Below are 23,721 nucleotides of genomic sequence, written 5' to 3'. Positions count from 1 at the left end.
TGGAATCTGTCACGGTGATGGATAACCTAAATGGACTCCCCCAGCTCGAGAACAGATGTCTACGCTGAACTCTGTCAGAAATAATTAAACACCTTTCACACGGAAAAGCAGCAGGCAGGGCGCGGGTGCTCCCGGGCTGGGTGAGCGCTCAGCAAGCTGGCTTTCCATCCATCCCCACCCGGCACCGCACGGGGCACCTCCGGATCTGGGCCCAGAGGGACCAAGGAAAGGGGCAGAGACACCCCTCGGTGGGGTTCCCTGTCCGGCCACACGGGGTCCAGCGCTATCTCCTAGTCTGTGTGACCAGCAATTGCCACGCGAGGGCCAGTGCCCAGAGGGAGGGTTAGCCGACAGCTGGCGAGTAGCCTGTCTGCCAGGATGTTCATAACAGGCCGCCAGCCAGCCCCCAGGCCTGGGCCAGCAGCTGGACCTCCCTGGGGCTCAGTTTCCCCACCTGAAAATGAGGGGGAAGCACTTGTTCTTGAGGGTCTCTTCCAACCCAAGGTTCCATGACCAAGGAGCCACGTGGCGTGAGGCACGGGGTCTTGTGGAGGCCGCAGACCCCAAACCCAGAGTGAACTGGGGCAGGTTCTCATTTTGGGGACAGGACATGAACTCATTGCCTCGTTCCTGAGTGGGGGGACCCCTGGGCCTGGGGCCACGCCCTCTGTGCCTGGTGGCCGGGCTTTCTCTGCGCTCCCTTCCGCAAGGCGTTCTGGGGGCCAGCGGGGAGGGAGGAGGGGGCGGTGCTGTATGTCTGTGTGCGCGTGACTCCAGGGTCAGCCAGACCTGGGCCACGTGGTGACCCTGCCATTCCTGACCTGTCACGTGGCTTGACCTGTCCAAGGCCCCGTTTCCTCTTCGGTCAAGTGGACCAGTGAGGTTCCCCTGGCAGGGCTGTTTGATGAGAACACGTGTTTAGCAGAGCGCCTGACCCTTATCAAGCCACCAGTAAATGGCAGCTGCCATGAGGGTGGTCCTGGTGATCATTCATTCATTCACAAATCTTATCTCTGAGCACCTTTGTGTCAGACCCTGTTCTCAGCACTGACCATATACTACTGTAGGGCTGCTGGCGACAGGCAAGGAGTGAGGTGGACAGACAGACGGGCGGACAGCTAACTGAGCAGGTGGACCACTAGACGGGGAAGTCTGGAGAAGCTCCAGCCCTAGGCGTCCAGTTCTCACAGCCTGAAATGCTGGGGAGATGTCAACCTGAGCTGGCAGCCCCGAGTTTGGGGGTGGCGATGACCTCCCACAACGATAACCACATCAGCACAATGTGGACTTTTGTGTCCCTGGGTGGGGTTGGGCGGGGGGGGGGACAGGGCATCCCAGCTCACCCAGGACAGCCCTCCTTGGGTCTGGTTGGGAAGCAGACTAAGTAACAGCGCCCCCTCTGTTCTCAAAAGTGACCCAATCGGAACCATATATTCTATGGTCTCCTGGTATGAAATCAAGAAAAACAGACGGTTTATCCCCCTCTACAAAAAGACTGCCAGTGATAACAGCCCAAAGACAGAGGGGCGGGTGCCCCCAAATATTTATAGCAGCACTGACAGTGGTGAAAGCCTGGACGTCACAGGCAAGTAATGGCTTAGGTACGTGTTGGGAGATATTACACAGGTATCGCAGAGATAATATACGACATCATGAAATATTATACAGCCACTGAAAATACTGACTTCAGTCTGTACTTATTGACACTTTAATCATCTTTTCCCACTTTAATAATAATTTCCCCACATATTATTGGGGGAAAGAACCTGTGCTGCATGACCCCATCTGGATGGAGGCACCCATACACCACGCGGGGGTCTGTGCTCCAGGACAGACGTCCGGAAGGAGAGGCCCCGAGTAGCAGTGGCTGGGATCCCTGGGGTCAGCTGGAGGCTGGTTTACTTTCTCTGATGCTCTTCTCTGCACTGTTTCCATTTTTATAATGAGTTCCTGTAACTTTTACAAAACCAGTACGTTTTTTTTTTCTTCAATGTTTTTAAAGGATGGGGACTCTACATCCTTCCCCTGGGTGCCTGTCCCTGTGCTCAAGCCCCTTTCAGCCCTGTTCCTCCCTACGGCTCGCCGAGCACTCCCCGTGCTGCCGGCCAAGCCTGGTTTCTCCTGTTCAGTTTCCATCAGGCGTGAAGGTCAGAGGCTGGCGCTCAGCCCCAGTCGGGAAAGCGGCTGACTTGCGGAGTCTGGATCTCTATGGCCAAGTCCGTGTTATAACGGGAGATCCAAGATCCATTTTAGAGGGGGGTGTGCCCAAGCATCTCGGGGTCTCCACTTCAACCCCAACACTCCTCCTCTCCCCGCAAGCCCTCATCTTTCCTCCGCAGCCCCGATACCCACCGACATTACATAGCCATTCAGTCACTAAAGTATGAACAAATTGACTATATTTTCATTTGGCTTTTGGGTTCAGCCCCACTGCTTTAGAATAATGGCCCAAGCTATTAAGCTAACAGTTTGATTTACAAGCTCTTGTGCTCTGAATGCTCGGATCGGACTCCCCTCTTTGTGGAAGACTAACCCTGCCTTGGGTCTCCTGGGCCCCTGGCTCACTAATAGAACAGGAGACGGTAGGGGAAAAAAATCAGCAGTCAGCCAAGCAGTGACGCCCAGAGATGCAGCTGATTAGTGAAAGCTGCTGAATCTAAGAAAAGGATTTTCTTTCCCACCTTTAAGCTCTCTTACAAATCATAGCTGGCTGGAAAGTTAGCTCTCTGTTAAAGCCCCAGGGCAGGCTCTCAGCCCATCCACCCTGCGGCCGCCACCTCTCCAAAGGGCCCGCACGGTTCAAGTAAAGATGGACCGTTCTCCGCACGGGTGTCTCAAGCCCCAAAGTCACTCCTTCCAGACCCAGGAAGGGCAGATTCCAGATGGACTGCCCCTCCCTGAGGTCCCTGCACCAGTGATGTATTTTAAGAATCCTGTCGGTGTGTTGCCTCAGAATAAGAATCATCCCAGGTTGCCGTGTAGGGCACCGAGCACGAATGGAATATGTCACACGCAGAACGGGGCAATCGGAAGAATGACTCAGAGGCTCTGATGCTCTTGACATTTCTCCCCTAAATGCAGATTCCCCCTCCCATTATAAATCAGATCAGTATGCAGAAGGGCTGACTCGCGGAAGGAATAAAAGCAGGGGCTTAATTGGTTTTACATAATCCGGCACCTCGGAGAGACAGAATTTTTAGGCACCTGCTCACGAGGTGACATTGCTGTTCAAATCCCAGTGAGCTGAAGCTCTGGGGATGGGGACAAGACGAAAAGGGGCCGGGGAGGGGGGTGGGGGAGGAGAGGAGATCGCGGCAAAGTTTCTGGTGCAGCTGGAGAATCTTGAAGTCTGAGGGAACCTGGGTCATGGAGGGAGGAGGCAGGCATCATGCGGGGTGTGGGAGCTGGCAGTTGTAACAAAACAGCCCTGCAGCCTGGCGACCCTCAGCCTGGCTGTCCCCATAATCTGTCGGGCACCCCTGGGAATTTTCAGTTTAATCCAGAAAGCACTTCACCCCCCACTGGGTGTGAAAATATTTCCAATTTCGTGTTGAAAATCAACCAGAAAATAGACTGAGACGGCTTGTTTTGACATCAGGCATCTATTTCTAATCTCTGGAGATAGCTAGAATCTCATGTTGAGTTTGGGAGTTGATAGGACTTGCCAGGTCCCCAATTGCTTCTTCCAGCTCATCCCCAAGAGAATAAATCCCCCACGATCTAAAGAGAATCTCCCGGGCTTAAGAAGGAGTTCGGGTTAACGTCTGCCACCTCTGGAATGACTTCCTCCATGTCTCCCTCGTTTCCACATGTCCCCACTTGTCAGCCTCTGTTGCCAGGCACCAAGGCTGCGGGAGTGATGGGGTCCAAGCCGCCTGGCACGTGGCCAGCAGGAGGGTCCCGCAGATAAACAACATTCGATGATCTACTTGGATAAAGTCAAGGTTCATTCAAACTGAGGTTTGTCAAAAGTGCAGGCGAGATGAATCCAGAAGCCGGTATCCTCATATCTACAAGCCGCATGCAATACATAGAGCCTCCCTGGTTTCCCTCAGAGATGCAAAGTTCACGGGCGTCAGAGAACATAACACGTCGGAGAGGAAGGAAGATGATGGGGATGTTTTCTTGGCTTCTTCCCTTCCTCTCCTCAAAGAGAACCTGGGAAATGATGCCTTAGCCAGTGCAAACAATGTGGGTAGTTGGACCAAAGTCCACTGGCTGGAGGTGCAGAGGAAAGGGCGTCCAAGAAGACGGCGCCCCCAGATGACAGCACAAAAACCACACCCGGCAGCTCACACATCCCAAGCGCCTCTTAGAGGCCAGGCTGGGTGCCTCGATGGATGGTCTCCTTTGGTGTCAATGCTCACAGAAACCAAAGCTTGGAAGCTTCAAGTCACATGCCCCAAGGGTCACAGTTAACAAGTGGCAGGTGGTGGCGGAGCCCTCTGGCTGGCTGCCTCCAGGCCTCAGGCCCTGGAAGAGTCAATAAATACCAAGGACCTGCAACCGAGGTCAGGGGCCAGTGGGGGCTAAATGCAGGACCTGGGAAGGGAAGAGAAGGGCGGTCAGGACCTCGGGTGTTTATTAGTGTCCAGAGGGTCGTGGCCAGCCCTGCTCTGGCTGATTTAAGCCCTCGCAATAAACGAAACTTGCCACTGCCCTGATAGCCTTTAGACTTTGACAAAACCCCGGAGCATCTTTTAAATGGCAGCTTGGCCCCAAGGCTAAAGAGGAAAGAGGCCATTGATGGAGGGGGGTGGGGATCAGGCTTGCTGCATCAAAAGGCCTGAGGCAGAGACGGAGCCCAGCAGGAGGGCCTAGCCTGTGGGCTCGGAAACCACACAGATGCGCCAGGTGCCATCCTGCCTCGGGCCTGCCTCTGCATCTGCATCTGTAAAGTGGGGCTCATGATGGCATCAAGTGAACTGTTCATGTAAAGCACTTGGCACGGGCCGGGCCAGGGGAAGGTCTCGGAGCAGTAACATCTCTGGGTTGGACGGGGCGTTGCCATCTGCTTCTCTAGATGAATGGTTCTCAGACTTGGCTGTGCCTGCGGTCCTCTGAGGGAGGTATAAAATGCAGATTCCAGGGCCCCACCCAGGACCCCAATCCAGTGGGTCTGGGGTAGCCACCAAGCCTGCGTTTTCAACAAGCAGCTCCCCAGCTCCCTGGGTCAATGTCAATTCCTCCTACACAGATATGTTTAAAGCACACATTCCCCAAGGCTGGCTGTGCCCTTTCATACATTTGCCATAAAGCAGGTTGGGGCTTCATAAAGAAACATCCTATTGGAGGCAAGCTGTCTGTCTGTTAAACAGCCCTAAGGATTATGAACGTCTGTCTCAATCTGCTCAGACTACTCTCACAAAATATCATAGGCTGGGTGGCTTAAACAACGGATATTTATTTCTGGAGGCTGGCAGTTGGAAATCAAGGTGCCAGCATGGTCAGGATGTGATGAGGCTCTCTTCCTGGCTTACAGATGGCCACCTTCTCACTGTGACCTCACCAGGCAGAGAGAGGGAAAGCAAGCTCTCTGGTGTCTCTTCCTAAAATGGCGCTAATCCCATCATGGGGTCCCACCCTCATGACCTCATCCAAGCCTAACTACTCTCAAAGGCCCCACCTCCAAATACCATCACACTGGGGGGTAGGGCTTCACATGTGCATTTTAGAGGGACAGGATTCAGTCCACAGCAGCTTCTTTCTCAAGTTCAGTCCAAGTCTGCCTCCTCTCTCTCCTTCTACCTTCCGCCTCAGGGTTGTGTTTCTCCCTCTGGAGCCCCATGGAGCCACATGCTTCCCCTTCTAAGTGACAGCCCTGCAAATACCTGAGGTCAGACACTGTTTTGTCATCAATGTCCAAGTTCTGGACATCCTTGGGGCAGCGTTCTGAATGTCGATAGGTGGGACCCTGTGTTGCAGGGACAGTGGATTGCCCAGATGCTGTGACCTCTGCCACCCGGTATGCATTCTCTACCTTTGTCCACAGTCACAGAAGATTCGTCAACTTGAACTGCCTTTCTACATATTTTTGAATGAAGTTGTGGGTACAAATATTGCAGAAAATAAAACCCCTCTTCTATTGATACTTAGAGATTTAGCTGAGCAAAGGAGATGGAGAGGATCTTTAAGGATGCTTGAATCTCAGAGGCGTTTCTAAAGGCTCTGTTGCCTTATCCCAGGTTCCTAAACCATCCACCCATCCATCCACCCAGGATTTGTTGAATGTCCACAGGGCGCCCCTAACAGTCGAGTAAGGTCCCCTGTCTGTTGGCATTTCCCTGGAACAGTGTCTGGAATATGGCATCAGCATCTTTGCTGTCTAGTTGAGGACACCTAACTCTAATATTCCTGTCTGTGACTTGACAGGGTCAGCCTCGTCAACCACAGAAAGAGTCTGCTCCTTCTTAAAAGATACTGGAAAAAAATTCTTCCTGCTCATTATTCTAATAAGAGAAAAGGGAAAGACAACACCAAGCCCCACCACAGTGTACCCCACCCCAATGGGCCATGGACATGGCACAGCCGAGTATGTCCTCGGCTTCCCTGGCAGCAACACAGGAGTTGTTCAACAGCCAAAATGAATAAGCGATAAGGCACTGACGGGCACTGCACGGACGGCTCAGCAAAGGACTTAATTTGCAGCCGAGCACAAAATCAAAGACTCTGTCAGCCGAGGAACCGTGCGCCTGGATAACCAACCACCTTGTGCTACCTGGGAAAGCACTGTCAGGTAAATTTCCAGAGAAAGTAATTAAGGAATCCCCATCGTCTAAATTCAGCAGCAAAATTTGAAACTCTGGAATTTGATGCTCGCCAGGGATCTGGTGTCTCCTCCCAGCTTGATCCTTCATCACAATGAACAGTAGAAGTTTATGAAGAGATCGGCTGGTGCGTCTCCCCCTCGCTCTGTGGAAGGTGCGCTCCCGCAGGCATTGTCTTGACGGGGAAGCAGTAGGCAGCAAATGAGATCGCCGCTTGTGGGACGGGGCTGAGATTAATATACAAATATATAGCCCTCTCTGAGATCTGGCAGGCGCCAATTAATATTTATCAAGTACCCACAGCCAGCACGATACTGCGTATCAACATGGAGAACATACAGTCCGCGGCGTCAGGGAGCCTACCCTCTGACTCAAAAGCTACAAGCAGATACATGCTCCATGTGCTCGGAGGCCCCCGCCCGGATCGGGAGTTTGGGTTAATATTTACAGCCCGTGGCCTCCTCTTTCTGAGACGATGAGGAATTCTCAAGCAGGCATCCTCCTCACTGTGGCCTCCATGGGGTGAGCACCCAAGCCTCTGGGGCCCACTCCATTCACAAAGGTTCTCCATCAACACATCTCCTTCCCTAACCCCCTCCTTAGCTCTTCCTTGAGTTTAAACTAAGAGAAGTCCATTAAAGTAAAAGAAGTCCTGCTGTCCGTTGAAGCTTAGAGTCCAGCGTGGCCATCCATATCCTGATATTTCTAAGTGGGGCGAGCGGGCGAAGCATCCCGCTGGAGTCGCCCACTGCCCCCTCGCAGGCTGAGCCCCTCCAGCCGAAAGCCTCTGGGCCACCCCCCAGAAGAATAGTGCCAGCCGGTGCCCATCATCTGGGCTCTGAAAAGGAAAGGGGAGACCTCCCCCCCACCTTCCTGGCAGCTCCGCTTGTCACGGTGCTTGCTGACAACCCCATTGAAAACAGCCCTCGCTGCCTCGCTGTGAAGCCTCCTCCTGTCTCCCATTCACTCCTTCCTCAGACGGTTTTTGAAAGCCGAAAAGTCTGGAAAAACACACGCTCCCCCCAGCCCACCCCCCGGGCCCGTCACCGAGGGAGAAGTGGCGGCAGCTTGGGTGAGCAGGCCTGCCGAGCATCCTCACCTGGCCCCATGGTGCACCGCCTCCAATTAAATCAAAATGGTTTGTTTTTAATGGTCTTTTACACTGACAAGTGGGCGATCATTTTGGGCCCACGAGCTGTCAGGGAACTGAGGCAAATCCTCGGTTGATAATGCCCAATGCTTCCAATTAGGAGCTGAGGCCGCTCCTGGCGCACTAACGATTCCCCAGCCGCCCCCCAGGCCCCTTTGGCGCTGGCTGTTTCTTCTTCCTTCTCCACTGCAAATTACTGACACAAAACGGAAGGCCCCGCGTCTCCTCCGCCACGCCAGGCCCGGGCCCTGTTGGGCTTAATGAGCCGATGGAAGTTTCGTGGCTCCGGCGCTAAATTCTTTTCTTGTTTGACAGCTGCTCGGCTAAGGCGAGTGTTGACCTTATAAAAGATTTAGTGTTTCTCATTATTTTCTGTCAAGCTTCACAAGTGATGGCTGTGCGGTTATCATTTGCATCCTGGGGTGCGTGTGTGTGTGTGTGTGCGTGTGTGTGTGTGTGTGTGTGTGTGTGTGTGTGTGTCGGACGGGGCTCTGAAGTGGAGACGGGGAAACGGGAAGGGGTCTTTCTCTCCCTTCGGTGCATTTGGGTCCCGCACACCAGCTACTGGCTTGACATCCTTCTCGGGCTGAGGTGTTTCAAAGAGAAGGCAGGATGCAAAGCACGGAGGACGGATGGTTCGATGGCTTCGGGGCCTCCCAGATGGAACTCTGGTGGAGGCACCTCGAGGCTGATGGACTCCCAGAACCTGGGGGCGACAGCCCAGCCAGGGACGGACATGCTGGGCAAAAGGATGGGCTGAGGTAGACGTGGTCCTGAGGACGGTTTTAAGGCTACACTCAAGACCTCATCACAGGGAACTCACTCTTTTCTTACAGGCCCCATTGAAAGCCATCGCCAGCAAGGCTTTTCTCTCTGCTCTGCATCCTAAATGAGGATTTAATGTCTTTAAAAAAGCAGAACCGATTTTTTCTAAGTGGCACATATTATTGTCCCCTGTGGGATGACTATGGGAGCATGTGTTAGTCTTTATTTGGCTCCTGCACCCACGCCAACTGGGGGCCACTCTATAAATAACAAGACTCCAGGGAGTCCACGCTGGCGGCTCTATCTCCCCTCTTTCATTCCCTGTGTTCTCCCCTCACTCTAACCTACCCACTGGTCTTCCCAGGTGAGGGTGCCCGAGGTTGCCTAAAGAGGGAGAGAGACAGTTAAGGGCAGGTGAACGCATGGATGTCTTCTCCCAGGGGTTCTGAGTCTTTGTTCCTCCTTGTTACCATGGGAGACTCTGTTTGGATCCTCTTAGAGCAAATACACGGCACCCTCTCCCTTCCACGCCCATGGCAGATCTTGCTAATCAATCACCGCACACTTTTTCATGAGCCTAGATTCAGCCTGAGAATATTTTTTTTTTATTTATTATTTATTTATTTAATTTATTTTTGGCTGCGTCGGGTCTTAGTTGCAGCACACGGACTCTCTAGTTGAGGCGCGCGAGCTCAGTAGTTGTGGTGCGTGGGCTTAGTTGCCCTGCGGCATGTGGACTCCTGGTTCCCTGACCAGGGATCGAACCCACGTCCCCTGCATTGGAAGGCAGATTCTTTACCACTGGACCGCCAGGGAGGTTCCCTGAGAATATCTGATGACAGAACGTGGGCATCAGCCACCATCATGGGAAGTGCCGCCTACTTGCCATCCCTGCCTTAGAGGGGCCATTTAAATAAACTGCTAAGGATCCTAAAAGTCCTTGCCTTTTTTATGCTACACCAAGATGATTTTTATATAAAAGGAAATAAAATATCATCCACCAAAGGAAACTAGATACATTGGACTTCACCAAAATGAAAACCTTCGGTGCTTCAAATGATGCTATCAAGAAAGTGAAAAGACAACCCCCAGAAGAGGAGAAAGTATTTGCAAATCAAATATCCCATAAGGGACTTGCCTCTATGAATGTAAATATTACTCTTACAACTCAGTAATGAAAAGATAACCCACATTTTTAAATGGTCAAAGGACATGAGTAGATATTTCTCCAAAGAAGATATACACAAATCATCAATACACACATGGAAGATGCCCAAAGTCATCAGTCATTAGGGGGATGCAAATCAAAACCTCAGTGAGATACCGCTTCGTACCCAAGAACTAGGATGGCTGTAATAAGAAAAGACAATAATAAGTGTTTGCAAGGACACAGAAATCAGAACACTAATACATTGCTGGTGAGAATTTAAAAATTGTGCAGCCACTTTGGAAAACACTGTGACAGTTCCCCAAAAGGCTAAACACAGTTTCCATGTGACCCAGCAATTCTGCTCTTAGGTGTATACTCAAGAGAAATGAAAACACACATCCATGCAAAAACCTGTACATGAATGCCCCTAGCATCATTATTCATAATAGCCAAAAAGGGGAAATAACCCAAATGTCCATCAACTGATGAATGGATAAACAAAATGCGGTAGATCGTACAATAGAATATTACTCAGCAATAAAAAGGAATTAAATAGTGAAACATGCTACAGCATGGATGGACCCTGAGGATGTGTTATGTTGAGTGAAAGAAGTCAGTCACCAAAGGCCATGCACTGTATGATTTCATCATTAGAAAATGTCCAGAATAGGGAAGTCCATAGAGATAAAAAGTAGAATAATTGTTGCCAGGGGCCAGGAGGAGGGAAATGGGGAGTGATTCCAAAGGGTACAAGGTTTCTTTGGGGGATTATGAAAATATTCTAAACTTAGATTATGCCGGTGGTTACACAACCCTATGAATACACTAAAAATCATTGATTTATGCACTTTGTTTTTTGGAAGAAAAATTTTTTCTTTTTTTTTTTAAATTTTAACTTAATATTTATTTTATATTGGAGTATACTTGATTTACAATGTTCTGTTAGTCTCGGATGTACAGCAAAGATTTATACACTTTAAAAGGGTAAATTTATCTCAGTAGAGCTGTTTAAAAAAAAAAAAAACTTGAAAAAAACATAGCCCACCTGAGTCAGACGAGTACTCATCACCCAGATTCTGTCTTTAGAGCCTTGAACAGGGTGATAACTGGGCACCAAGAAATAGCCTCAGATGGTGAGGGAGGGTCTTGTGTGGCCCCAGCCTCCCCAGTGAGCTATTATGACTCTCGCTTACCTGCAGCCCACTAAACTTAGACACTGAAGAAGCAGAGGTGGGCACCAACCTGGAGTTTTTTGGAAAATTCAAACACCCCGCCTTGGTATTACCCTGTTATTTATCTACCAGCACCTGGCAAGCAGATTCATTGTTCAGTTTTGATCTCAACTGCTGCTGACTAGCCTTAGCTAATCCTTGGGAATGATCTAGAGATATTGTTTGGCTTCTTGAAATAGCAAAACGATTCTTATGTTCAAAGACATGCATGACTCTCTTTTCTTCTGCCGCAGTAAGCCTCAAGAACTCCACAGTCAGTGGAGCAGAAACCTGGTTCCCAGGTCTGGCTTTGCCGCTTGGTAGCTGGGTCTCCTTGAGCCAGTGTCTTAACCATCCTGAGAATCAGTTTCCTCTCTTGTCAAGTGAGGCTGGTACCCCCAGCCCCCACCTGGGGGCCATCACTCTTCCCCCTTCACCTGACACGGTACCCCGAGGTCCCACATTAGACCTTGTGGGCAGGCAGGATGTTTGTTTTTCTAAGCCCGGGTTTGGATGTTCTTTGAAAACACAGCATGTGTCAGCAGGGCGGGTCAGGCCCTGTGTCCTTGCTCCATCTATTTTTGGACCACAGAGAAATTGGAGCCGGTAGCAGAATAACAATTTAGGGGACCAGATGTCTCAGGAGAGACTGCCACCCTCGTTAATTACTTACACGACAGACCTGCTACATCAGAGCCCAGGACCCACCGTGCCCGCCGACATCCTGCATGGATTTGTGTTCTACAGGGCCTCTGACCTCCAGCTGCCCGAGCTTGGCAGAAATTACTGACCTGGGACTGATCCATAATTTTCAAGTACCTCTCATTAGAGGAGACAGCCCCTCAATCTTTTAAAGCAAAATCTCTCCCAGTCACCTGAGCGGTTGTCACTTAAAAAAAAACTAAACTAAAATCTCTATAGCTGTCATTTTTTTTTTTTTTTAGCTCTTTGGGAGATTTTTTTTTTTAATCTTGCTATTTTTTCCTCAGACCATACCTTTTTGCCTTCTCGGCCCCCAGACTTGGCACTGGAGGGCTTGGTGTCCAGTTGGGGGACCATTGTGAGGCTCATGAGAGAGGTCTGGATAGCAGCTGGCCCGGCTGCCCCTTTTAGGAGGAGGTGTCGGGAGGATCTTGGGAAAGCTGCTCAGTTTGTGAACCTGACCGGTGGGTGGATTCCTCCCGCTGTGGGGCACAAGCCAAAGTCACACACCACTGGTGGTGACACTCCTTTTGGCAGCAAAACTCCGGATTCAAATGGAATCAAACACAAAATCTCCAACAAACTGCTCTCATAAAACAGGAACTGCTTCTAAATTGCAGGTGTGTGGAGGGAGAGACCTCTGGCCCTGTGTCGCTTCTCCAAAACGCAGTTTGAATATCACCTCTTGTGTTTTCATCTTAAAAAGACAAAAAGGCAGGGCTTCCCTGGTGGCGCAGTGGTTGAGAGTCTGCCTGCCGATGCAGGGGACACGGGTTCGTGCCCCGGTCCGGGAGGATCCCACATGCCACGGAGCAGCTGGGCCCGTGAGCCATGGCCGCTGAGCCTGCACGTCCGGAGCCTGTGCTCTGCAACGGGAGAGGCCACAACAGTGAGAGGCCACGTACCGCAAAAAAAAAAAAAAAAAAAAAAAGGCAATACTCCCTTACAGATAAAACAGAAGCACCCTCTGCTTCCCTGTTCTCACCCCCTCCCTCCCAGAGGCAATGCCAGGCATAACTTCCGGGCACATTCTTTCCTCCCATTTCTTTCCGTTTAACTAGATTCATGCACAGGCTTGAACAACACAGGGGATCGTTTTGTAGGTTTTACGTTTTTCGTGTAAATTTCATCATACTTACGTTCCATCTGTAAATGAAACTTTTTCCCATGCAGCATTGTGTTTTTGGCTCAGCTGGGCCTGGAGCAGCACTGTTCCACAGAACTTTCTGTGATCATGGGCGTGTTCTGCAGCTGCCCTGCTCAATGCAGTAGCCCACGTGGGCACACGGGCTTATGAAGCCCCTGGAATGCGGTTTGCATGACAGAGCGAAGGAATTTTTCATTTTATTTCATTTTCGTTGGACAGGCCCTCTCTGGAGTGGTCATTTTAACGGATGCCGATGATTCCACTGCGTGAATTCACCACCTTCGGTATATCCAGTCCCCTCGGATGGGCATGCGGTTGTTTCCAGGATTTTGTATCATGTTATAATGAGGATTCTTGTACACATTGCTTGGTGGACCTTTTTGAAGTTCTCTCCGGGGTATATACCTAAACATGGACTCGTGGGTTCATAGGCTCCAGCCTTTCTAGCTAAAGCCAAATCTCTCTCCAAGTGGTTGTACCAATGAGCACCGTCACTGGCAGTGTATGAAAGTTCCCATTTCTACTGTCGGACCTATGACTATTAGTACCAATCTGATGGGCGAGAAATGGTATTTCTTGCTTTGTTCCCTGATTACGTACTTTAGGTTGAGCCCCTTTCCCCGTGTTTGCTGGCCTTCAGATTTCCCCTCCGTGACCTGCCCTGTTCATCCCTTCTGCCTGTTTTTTTTTTTTGTCACCGTGGGACTGCAGCACCACTTTCACCCTCACCTCATCCCCACCTTATCCTTCAAGTATCTGCTTGTATGTTATTTCCTCGGGAAGTCCCCTCTGGCCCCAAAGTCTGAGTTTTTAATTCTCTGTATTATAAGCTCTTACAGAATCTGGTACTTCTTTTAATAGTTAGCACAACTGGACTTCCCTGGCTGTCTAGTGGTTAAGACTCAGTGCTTCCACTGCAGAGGGTGAGGGTTCAATCCCTGGTTTGGGAACTAAGATCCCACACAGCCAAAAAAATAAATAAATAGTTAGCACAACTATAAGCGAATAATTAGTTGTGTGCTCATATTTTTATTACTAGTTTCCTGGCTCTATGACAGTAGAGGCTTTCTAAATTCTCCCTGAATCATGGTACCTAGTGTAGAGTCTGGCACACAGTGGGTACTCAGTAAGTATTCAATAAGTGAAATAATGAGCACATAGATGAAAGGGCAAGGGTCACACCTTATCCCCTAACCCAGATCACATGGGCACCTTCGCTATAGCGGCACCAGTTTATTCCACATAGCGATTTTCTGTCAAAATGGATCAGACTTTTCAAACAAGCATAAAAACTCAACAAATACCAAACGGTCTGATTCACACAGATCACTTTGGCACCAAAGAAATTAAATTAGAAATCGGTCAAAACGTAACTAACAAAATTGCCTGGAAATTTAAAACCATATTTATAAATAACTTCAGGACCAAAGAAGAAATCCAAACAGAAATTTGATAGAGATTAGATGAAAAGAGAACCGAACAAAAATAAAGGTAACTCAAAACTTGTGAGATGAGATAAAAGAAAATGTAGAGGGAAACACAGTTGCCAATGCTATGTTGTAGAAATGTTAATACTAGCGGGGGAAAAAAAAGAAAGATTAAAAGGTAATTATAGCTAAGCAGACAACTCTAGATGCTAGAAAAAGAACAACAGAGAAACTTCAAAGAAGGAAGCCATGAAGTCAAGAGCAAAATTAATGAAATGTCAAAGGCACAATTAAGGGTATCAATCAGATGAAAAGTTGGCTCGTTTTAAGTAGATCAGAAAAGCACAGATGCTTTCAAATGAATTGGGAAATGGGATCCAGGAATCTAGATCCCCTGGGGGCGGAGTGGGGCCCACAGTGGGCAGGGCGTGGACCTCAGGAAAAGGCCATGCTACTGTCAGCCCTGCCCAGGACCACGGAGACCCTGGGAGAATCGCTTCCCACCTTTGGGTCTTGGGTTTTCCATCTGTATCATGGGAGAGTTGGATTCAGTGATCTCCGAGGTCTCTTCCAACCCCAGGTTTCTGGGAATCTTTTATTCCAGTCTGGTTGCAGAGAGGCAAAGGGTGTTATCCAGGGATTACAATGACGATCCTAGGACCAGTGTTGAATGCAAATCTTTTTTAAGATCTGCCAGTTGCCCACCTCCTCCCTTTCCTCATCTTTGTCCCCCAGTCACACTGACTGGCTTTCATTCCCTCCCATTTGCCCAAATCTGCTCAGGGTTTGGGCTGTTCCCTCCCATCTAGGACATTTTTGCCTTCCTCTTCCCCTGGATAGCTCTCTCATCCTCTCTAGAAAGAACTTCCTGCCCCCCAGATGGAGTTAGAATTCCCCAGTCCACAGTCCTATTAAATTGCCATTAAACAATTACACGTCTAATGTGTTCAGCGGCCACCTCCCAGGCCATCTTGCAGGGTCCATGTGGGTCTGCCTTACTCACCAGTGTATCCCCAGGGTGTACTGTGCAGTGCGGACGCCCGGTCTGCACTTATTTGGGCAATGTATTGAGATGCTCCCCCTTCAAATAGGACCAGCACCTTCGCCAACCCGCCCGTCCTGCTCCCAGGGCTGCTGGTGGGCCAGTGGCGCTCGTCTCTTATTTACCTGCATTGACCTAAGAGCGACTCAGCTCCATTCAGCAGGGCTGTCTCCTGCCAAAGCCGTTACAATTTCTTAGCTCCAGGCGGAGACAGACTGCAGATGGCTTAATTTAGAAGCATCTCAGAAGGAATTCTTTGCTCCACAGCTCTTCATCCTTTGACTCCGGGGGTCCACAGGGTCGTGACCACAAGCGCTTGAGGCCTGACTTGTAATTAGGACCCTCATCTCTGGCTGAGCCACTATTTTAGGAGGAGAAAGCATGCGTGTGTGCGTGTGCGCGTGCGTGCGTGTGCGCGTGCGTGCATGTGCGCGTGCGTGCGTGCGTGCAGGATGGGAGCCACATGTTCCCAGCAGTGCCTTTCACTTGCCTCATTTCCTGAGCATTTATTGAGAGTGGAGATTATCGGTAAAGATCTGGGGCCAGGACTCCCAGATCTGGGGCTCTGGGGCTCTGAGACCTGGGGCAAGTGACTTAACCTTTTGGGGCCCCTGTTTCCCCATCTGTAAAATGGAGACAACGTCTGGGTACTCTGAGGCTTGTGTGAAATAAGTGCACTGCACCTGACAAACGGCATGTCTGTTACTGTATCAGCCTGAGGGTCCCAGCCACCAGCCTCCGGAACAAATGCTGCAGAGGGGCGCCTGCTTCTTGGCATTCTGAAAGCTGGAACGCCCCTCTCCGCAGACTCCCATGCTCTGCTTGGGGCTCTGGGGATTTCATGGGTACAGAATAGGCCCCCTTTCCCTTCTCTTTCTAAAGAACAACCTCAGGAGGGCAGGGGTGAAGCTCCTGCTTGAGTAAGCTCTCAGGAGAGTTGGCCAGGCCCAGCAACTAAGCATCTCCTTCGGTTTTCACCTCCAGACCCACGCACGACCCCTCCTCTCCTTCTGCTGACACAATTTCCCCTGCCGTACCGCCCTTCCACCTCCCTCATCCCAATCCTTCCAGGCCCACCTGGCCTGAGAAGCCCTCCTTGACCACCTGAGGCCAGGTGAGTTCCGCCCTCCTCCTTCCTTCACTCTCTCATTCATTCATTCACTCATTTGTTCACTCTTCCAACTTTGTTTCAACACTTCCTGAATGCCAGGCCCCATGTCAGGCACTGGGCGTCCTCAGGGAACAGGGCAGGTGCAGACCCCACCTCTTAGGGCTCTGGGGCTGGACACTCACCTAAGCTCCCCTGGATCCACCCCAGGGATGACTTAAGTCTGCAAGAGTCCAGCAGGAATGGGACTCCATTGACATCGGGGACCACATACGACACGCTGGCCTTCCCCATGTCAGCCCAGTGCTGCTGAGAACATAGTAGGTGTCAGAACGTGTGTGGTCAGTCACTGGGGTGAACCTCCTATGCCCAAAACACCCCTTTGGAAAACCAGGGGAAAATGGAACTGGGAATGCCAAAGTACAAAGGGTGTGGCGCTTCACCATCCCTGGCACATAGGTGCTGAATAAATACTTTTTTAGATGGATGGATGAATGAATATCTCTTCCTTGACAAAGTTTCTAAGTAAAAGGAGATTGCAAAAAAGAAAATATTTCCTAGGGTTCGCTTTTATTTGTGTGCTGGTTTTAACCTGATTACCTCTAAGCTGAGCAGGCCCTACGGCCTGGATCCTCCACCTACTCAGGAGATGAGAGTGAGTTCTGAGCCTGCTGCCATCAGCACCACCCACCAGCAGGATCACCCACCATCAGCATCAAATCAACACCACCCACCACCCACCACCCACCATCAGCATCACCCACCATCAGCACCACCCACCATCAGCACCACCCACCAGCAGGATCACCCACCATCAGCATCAAATCAACACCATCCACCACCCACCATCAGCACCACCCACCATCAGCACCACCCACCATCAGCATCAAATCAACACCACCCACCACCCACCATCAGCATCAAATCAACACCACCCACCACCCACCATCAGCATCACCCATCAACAGCATCACCCACCATCAGCACCACCCACCATCAGCACCAAATCAACACCACCCACCACCCATCATCAGCATCACCCACCATCAGCACCACCCACCATCAGCACCACCCACCATCAGCATCAAATCAACACCACCCACCACCCACCATCAGCATCACCCACCATCAGCATCACCCACCATCAGCATCACCCACCATCAGCACCACCCACCAGCAGGATCACCCACCATCAGCATCAAATCAACACCACCCACCACCCACCATCAGCACCACCCACCATCAGCATCAAATCAACACCACCCACCACCCACCATCAGCATCACCCACCATCAGCACCACCCACCATCAGCACCACCCACCATCAGCATCAAATCAACACCACCCACCATCCACCATCAGCATCACCCACCATCAGCACCACCCACCATCAGCACCAAATCAACACCACCCACCACCCATCATCAGCATCACCCACCATCAGCACCACCCACCATCAGCACCACCCACCAGCAGGATCACCCACCATCAGCATCAAATCAACACCACCCACCACCCACCATCAGCATCACCCATCAACAGCATCACCCACCATCAGCACCACCCACCATCAGCATCAAATCAACACCACCCACCACCCACCATCAGCATCACCCACCATCAGCACCACCCACCATCAGCACCAAATCAACACCACCCACCACCCACCATCAGCATCACCTACCATCAGCATCACCCACCATCAGCACCACCCACCATCAGCACCAAATCAACACCACCCACCACCCACCATCAGCACCACCCACCATCAATACCACCCACCGTCAACACCACCCAGCATTCCTGCATGCTGAACTACTCAGGGAATGGCTTGAGGGCTGCCTTTGTTTCCCAAGGCTGCCATAACAAACTACCAAACACATAGTGGTTTAAAGAATAGAAATTTATTCTCCAACAGCTCTGGAGGCCAGAACTCCAAACTCGAGGTGTCAGCAGGGTCACACTGCCACTGAAGGTTCTGGGCAGAAGGCTTTCTTGCCTTTTCCAGCTCCTGGTGGCTCCTGGCGTTCCCAAGCTCGGGCTGCGTCACTCCAACCTACGGCTCTGTCTTCAGGTGGACTTCTCCTCTGTCTGTGTCTTCTGTCTCTTACAAGGATGCCTGTCATTGGATTTAGAGCCCACCTGAATATTCAGGATATTCTCATCACAGGACCCTTAATTACATCTACAGAGACCCTCTTTACAAATAAGGTCACATTCACAGGTTCCGGGGTTAGAATGTGGATGTATCTGTTGGGGGGAGGTCACCATTCAACCCTTTACAAGAGCCACAGAGGGGCATGTAGAGTTGCAGAGATGTGGACTTGCAGAGCTGTGCTTCCCTGTTAAGAACGACTGGTGACCGGGCCCTAGGGACAGAACTATTGCCACTCTGAACACTACCGATGACCACGGAGGTCTAAGAGGCCCAGGCGGCTGGGCATCCAAATCAGCCGAGGTACCCAGGAGGCGTTACTGAGCATCTCTAGCTGCCTTCTGGGAAGCACGGTGTCAGGAAAATCACGTCACTGTGTAAAAGTTCCCACCCCTTGCTGGAAGGGATACAAGATGTACCTTGGAAAAGGCCTTTTGTTTATGGCTACTTTCCTCCTGCACAGTGTATTGGAACTTCTCTCTTCTCAATAACTTCTGTGAGGCCACTTGGCAATTTTTCTGAAACTGGAGATTGAGCTGAGAACAAGATCGTGGTATGATTGATTGAAATGAGCTGACACCAGGCATTGAGCCTGGGTCTGGGTGGGGCTTCGGTGACTGTAGGAAGGGCCTGCCCGGGTGGACTCAGAGCTTCGGGATTGGGCTCAGGCCCTGCCCGGGTGACAAGAGCCCCGGATGATCCTGACGTATATCCCAGACACCCGAAACCTGAGGCCGGAGCTGGGATGGCTCCCAGAAATGCCGCCACACTTACAAAGCGTCCATGAATCTCCTGCGCTGTTTGTACGTTAGGACTTGTGGGTACTTATTTTCCCAGAGGAGAGGGTCATGGCTTTCTGCAGGGTCTCCAGAGTCTCCACACCCCTCAGAGAGTGAAGGATGCAGTTTTATGTCCCGGAATAACTAACCCAATCTACTTATCACCATTTGATTTTTTTATGGGTTTCTAATAAGCATTTGCAGCCCCCAACCCCCTTTTCACCCCATGAGTGAGGTGCAGGGAGTCCCCCCACTCCCCTGACACAGCATGAGGGGCAGCCAAGGCAGAATATTCTAGAAGGAATCTAGAACTTAGTGCCCAGGAGTTAGTGAGTGGGGAGTGGGTGCTAAAGCAGATTTTCTCTGCCACTGATTCCCTCTGGGGCCAACGCTGGACCAAACTCTGCTCCGGGCCTCGGTCTCCTCACCTGTAAAATGAACATGGTTACGTCGGATTCTGTTGTGGCCCCCTGTGACCTGATGTGCCTGATCTCCCCTGACGGCAAGCATGGCCCCCTGGACCTGAGGTTTGGGTCTCACTGACCCTAAGCCGTGGCCCAGACCTTGGACTGGGGGGGTCTGATGGGGTCCGGAGGGAGGCCGCAGATGCAGGACCCCGGGAACCAGGAGGCCACGTCAGCTCTGCACCTGAGTTTTCTGCTGTCAGGAAGCCACTTTGGGCCAGAAGCTCTGGTTAAGGGTCATGACTTCCCCCCAGGCCCCTGTGCTCCCCCAATGGGGGCCAGAGTGTGGGACACCGAGCACAGAGACGTTCCCTACAAGTTCCTCCTGGCCTTCCCTCTACTTCCTTTTAATACCTTATCCTCTCCCAGTTTTTCTTTTCTCTCACCTTTCTTCACGGGAAGGCTGCCTGCAGCTCTGTGGTCTCAGCTAACGGCGTCCCCTGTGGTGGTGAGGGCACCCCCGGCCTGGTCCTGCACCAGAGCCTGTGGCCATCTTGGCCAGGGGTCCTGCCTTATCTCGAAGTCACGGCAGAGCCTCAGCTGCTCCTGAGGACCCTCATCTGGGCCACCATGTCGCCTTGGGGACTTGAGCTGTGGGGCGCTCCAAGGCCAGCACGCATGTGGCCCCCTTAGCCTGGGAAACCCTGCTCATCCTACGAGCCTCCCCTTGTTCCCCAGAGAGGCTCCTGACTCCGGGGAGGGTTAAACCCACCTACCTGTGCTACTGACGCCCCCATCGCTACACTGATTCTCATGAAACACCTGTGTAACCGTCGCCCACGTCTGCTCCCACTCCCCCGGGAAGAGAGAGTCCCTCACATTCATTGTGGTACCCCAGTGCCTGGCACAGAGCTGTGCTCAGTTAATATGTGTGGCCTGAACGAGTGAGGGAATGCATGCATGAATGAATGAACAGATGCATAAATAAACAAGCAAGCCTGAACCCTTTCTACCCCGTGCCTCCCTTAGTTATCCTAAAAGAGAAATGCCGTCTTACAGGAATTCTCTGGCATTTGGAGGTGGTGTCACAGACCCAGGAGACAGGAGAGGTTTCCGCTCACCACCATTTCTTGAGAGGCAAGGGCAGGCCAAAATACTGCTTGCATAAAATTTTAACGACAGGGGCCCCCCACTCCTTGGATCTGGCTCTGGTTCTGGTGCAACTGAGTGTTGGCCCCTGGAGTGCGGGGTGGCCTCAGATGGTCCTGTGGTGATGGAGCACCAGCTGTGCCAGGAAGCCCCCCCTTGGAGAGGGCGGCTTGTGTGGGGTTTTAATGGTGGAGAATCAGCACGTGAAGGATGATGCCGGCTGTGAGGTCCCACTGCACGGTGAACCCAGTCCTCGGCAGGGGATATTTATCATGTACACGTCGTCCCGGCAACGAGCTGGACAAAAGGAAAAACAAGGGCACCGGGCAGCCCTGCTCTCGCATCCCTGTCCCACGTCACCCCTCACTTTACCCCGCAGCACCGGGACAGCACTTTCCCTTCACTTCTTTCCCTCTGACAGCGATTTTTATTATTACTCTAAGATGGAGGTAGGGGGCGGGCCAGGGAAGGGAGGGGCGCCCCCAGGCCGAGCCCCCGAGCACTCATGCCCACTGACCCGCTCTCCCTCTGTCCACAGGTGGGCCCCCATCTCGATACCTTCCCCACCGAGGCCCATCGCCAGAGAGCCTTCAAAGCCCACCGGGAAGAGTGTGCTGTGCGCCAGGGAACCCTGCGGATGGGCAACTACACCCACCCCTAAAGCCTTCTTGACATGGTAGAAAATCCTCCGAAGGACTCACCTTTCTTGCCCCAACTAACATGAGACAGTCCCCCTTGTTCTGCAGGTGCTTCTTCGGCCAGGACCTCAGATTCAGGTCTTAGTTTGATCGTTTTTGGTAAGAGCCCCCTCTTTAGAGTTAGCCACACTCGCTTCCCTTAAGCCCCAGGGACCCTCCACTTAGGGACCGCCCTCCTCCTGCAGGCCCCCCACCCTCTCTTCTCAAGCCCTCACCTGATAAGAGAAACCCAAAATCCAAGGCAGATTTTAGACTCCAGACTAAGGGGCGATTCTGAGGCTCTGCCCTCAAGTGTTAAAAACAACCCATGTATTTGCTGCAGCAAGTGTGACAGTGCCATGCTTTGAAAGTCCTCATTTTATATTCCAAACATGAGTTTTAATTGCTCCTTTTGGGAGTCCTGATATCTCTCCATGGCGGTACCATCTCTCTGGGACCTTTGAGGGCAGGAAGAGCCCACGTTCCTTACTCAGAGCGGCCCCCACCTCCTCAGTGCTGGGCCCAGATGGGCTCCTCCACCGGCACTGACCTTGGAAGGTCACCCTGCCCCCTCCCGAAAGAGAGAGACTTCCAGGGCTCAAAATACCCAGGCTGGGGCACTTTGCACCTCAATCCTTCTGCAGGTCCTTTGGCTTCTCCCCACAGATTAGATACTGATCTATTTTAAATTAAAAGTGCTATTTGTCATCCTCCTCCTGTGCCTTTATTTGAAAGCTAGTAAACCTATGAGCAGTGTGAGAACAAACCTCAGACTCTTTAAGGGAGATGACCTCCAAGACATCTCGACAGCACCTGTGCAAAGCCCATCACTGACCTTCAGCCCGGATCTCTCCCTAGAATGCCACACTCATTTATCCAGCTGCTCCCCGGATGTCTCCACTCAAGCATCTGGCATTCGTCTCAAACCAACACAGCCAAGACAGAACTCTGGATTTTTTTCCGCCAAACTCGCTTCTCCCTCCATTTTTCCCATCTCAAACTTGAGACCACCCAGATGCTGAAGACGAAAACAGTCACGACTCTGTTTCACGCTCTCATCCAATCCATCAACAAGCCCATCGATGTTACTTCCAAAAACACCCTGATTCATCCCGTCTCTCTGAGCCCCCGTCATCTCTCTGGAGAACTGTAGTAGGTTCCTGAACCGCCTTCCTGCTTCTGCCCACAATCCCTTCTCCACGGCTTGTCACCAGCCCACCCCTTCTTGTCATTTAGATCTTCGCTCAAAAGCCAAGTCCCCCACTCAGGGAGTTCCCTGGTGGCCTAGTGGTTAGGATTCCAGGCTTTCACTGCCATGGCTTGGGTTCAATCCCTGGTCGGGGAACTGAGACCCCGCAAGCCGTGCGGTGTGGCTGAAGAAGAAAAAGATATGAACAAGTCCCCCACTCAAAGGGCCTCCCTGGAGTAACCCTCAGTTAAACCCACACCAGCCTGTTTTATTCTCGGCAAAGCAATGAGCCCTTGTTTATTGCCTGTCTCCTCTTCTAGAAGGGAAGTGGCATGGGATCAGGGGTCTAAGGGCCCAGGGCCCAGACCTAAGGGCCTGTGGAATGACCCGCTGCCTGAACATCTGCTGTGGCTCCTGAGCCACAGGCTGAGTGCCTGGCGGGGACCATCCATCAGCCTAGGCCGGGAGACACACCGAGTCTGGTGACTACAGATCTGAGTGAGTTTCTTGAGCAGCCTCCCCACTCCCAACACACACACTCACTGCAGCTCCTTAGAAGCTAATTCCATAAAAATGCCACACACATTACCAACCCCCTCAGGAATCTGGTTCAGTGGGGGGCCTTGACAGACCCCACCCCATTCTAAGGGCCTAAAATTCCCCTCCCACCCCACGAACCAGACAAGCATCCCTACTGGTCTTTGTTAAAGCCACCCTGCAGCCTTCTGACCCCCGGGGGGAGCGACCCCGGTGAGGGAGCAGGGCTGAGCCTGAGGGACCTGGCCACTGAGCAGGCAGCCATTCAAGGGCATGAAACCCAGCTCCACTAAGTAATTTCTGTGTGACCCCAAGAAAGTGTCCTAACCACTCTGTGCCTCATCTGTGAAACAGGACCCTGA

At 51.6% G+C, this 23,721-nt stretch overlaps 1 protein-coding gene across 1 annotated transcript in view; it reads left to right on the top strand.

Annotated features, from left to right (window-relative positions):
• CFAP77 (cilia and flagella associated protein 77) overlaps positions 1 to 21,617 on the top strand; it is a 131,914-nt gene extending 110,297 nt beyond the window's left edge. Inside the window, exon 6 of the mRNA XM_060102576.1 lies at positions 21,495 to 21,617. Within this exon, the coding sequence (XP_059958559.1) occupies positions 21,495 to 21,617 (123 nt within the window). The remainder of the gene's footprint in view (positions 1 to 21,494) is intronic.
• The last annotated feature ends 2,104 nt before the right edge of the window (positions 21,618 to 23,721 follow it).

Source organism: Mesoplodon densirostris, chromosome 6 (genome assembly GCF_025265405.1).
Source record: "Mesoplodon densirostris isolate mMesDen1 chromosome 6, mMesDen1 primary haplotype, whole genome shotgun sequence".
NCBI lineage: Eukaryota > Metazoa > Chordata > Mammalia > Artiodactyla > Ziphiidae > Mesoplodon > Mesoplodon densirostris.
The sequence above is the reverse complement of the archived record's forward strand: the minus strand, read 5'-3'. Positions and strand labels throughout refer to the sequence as shown.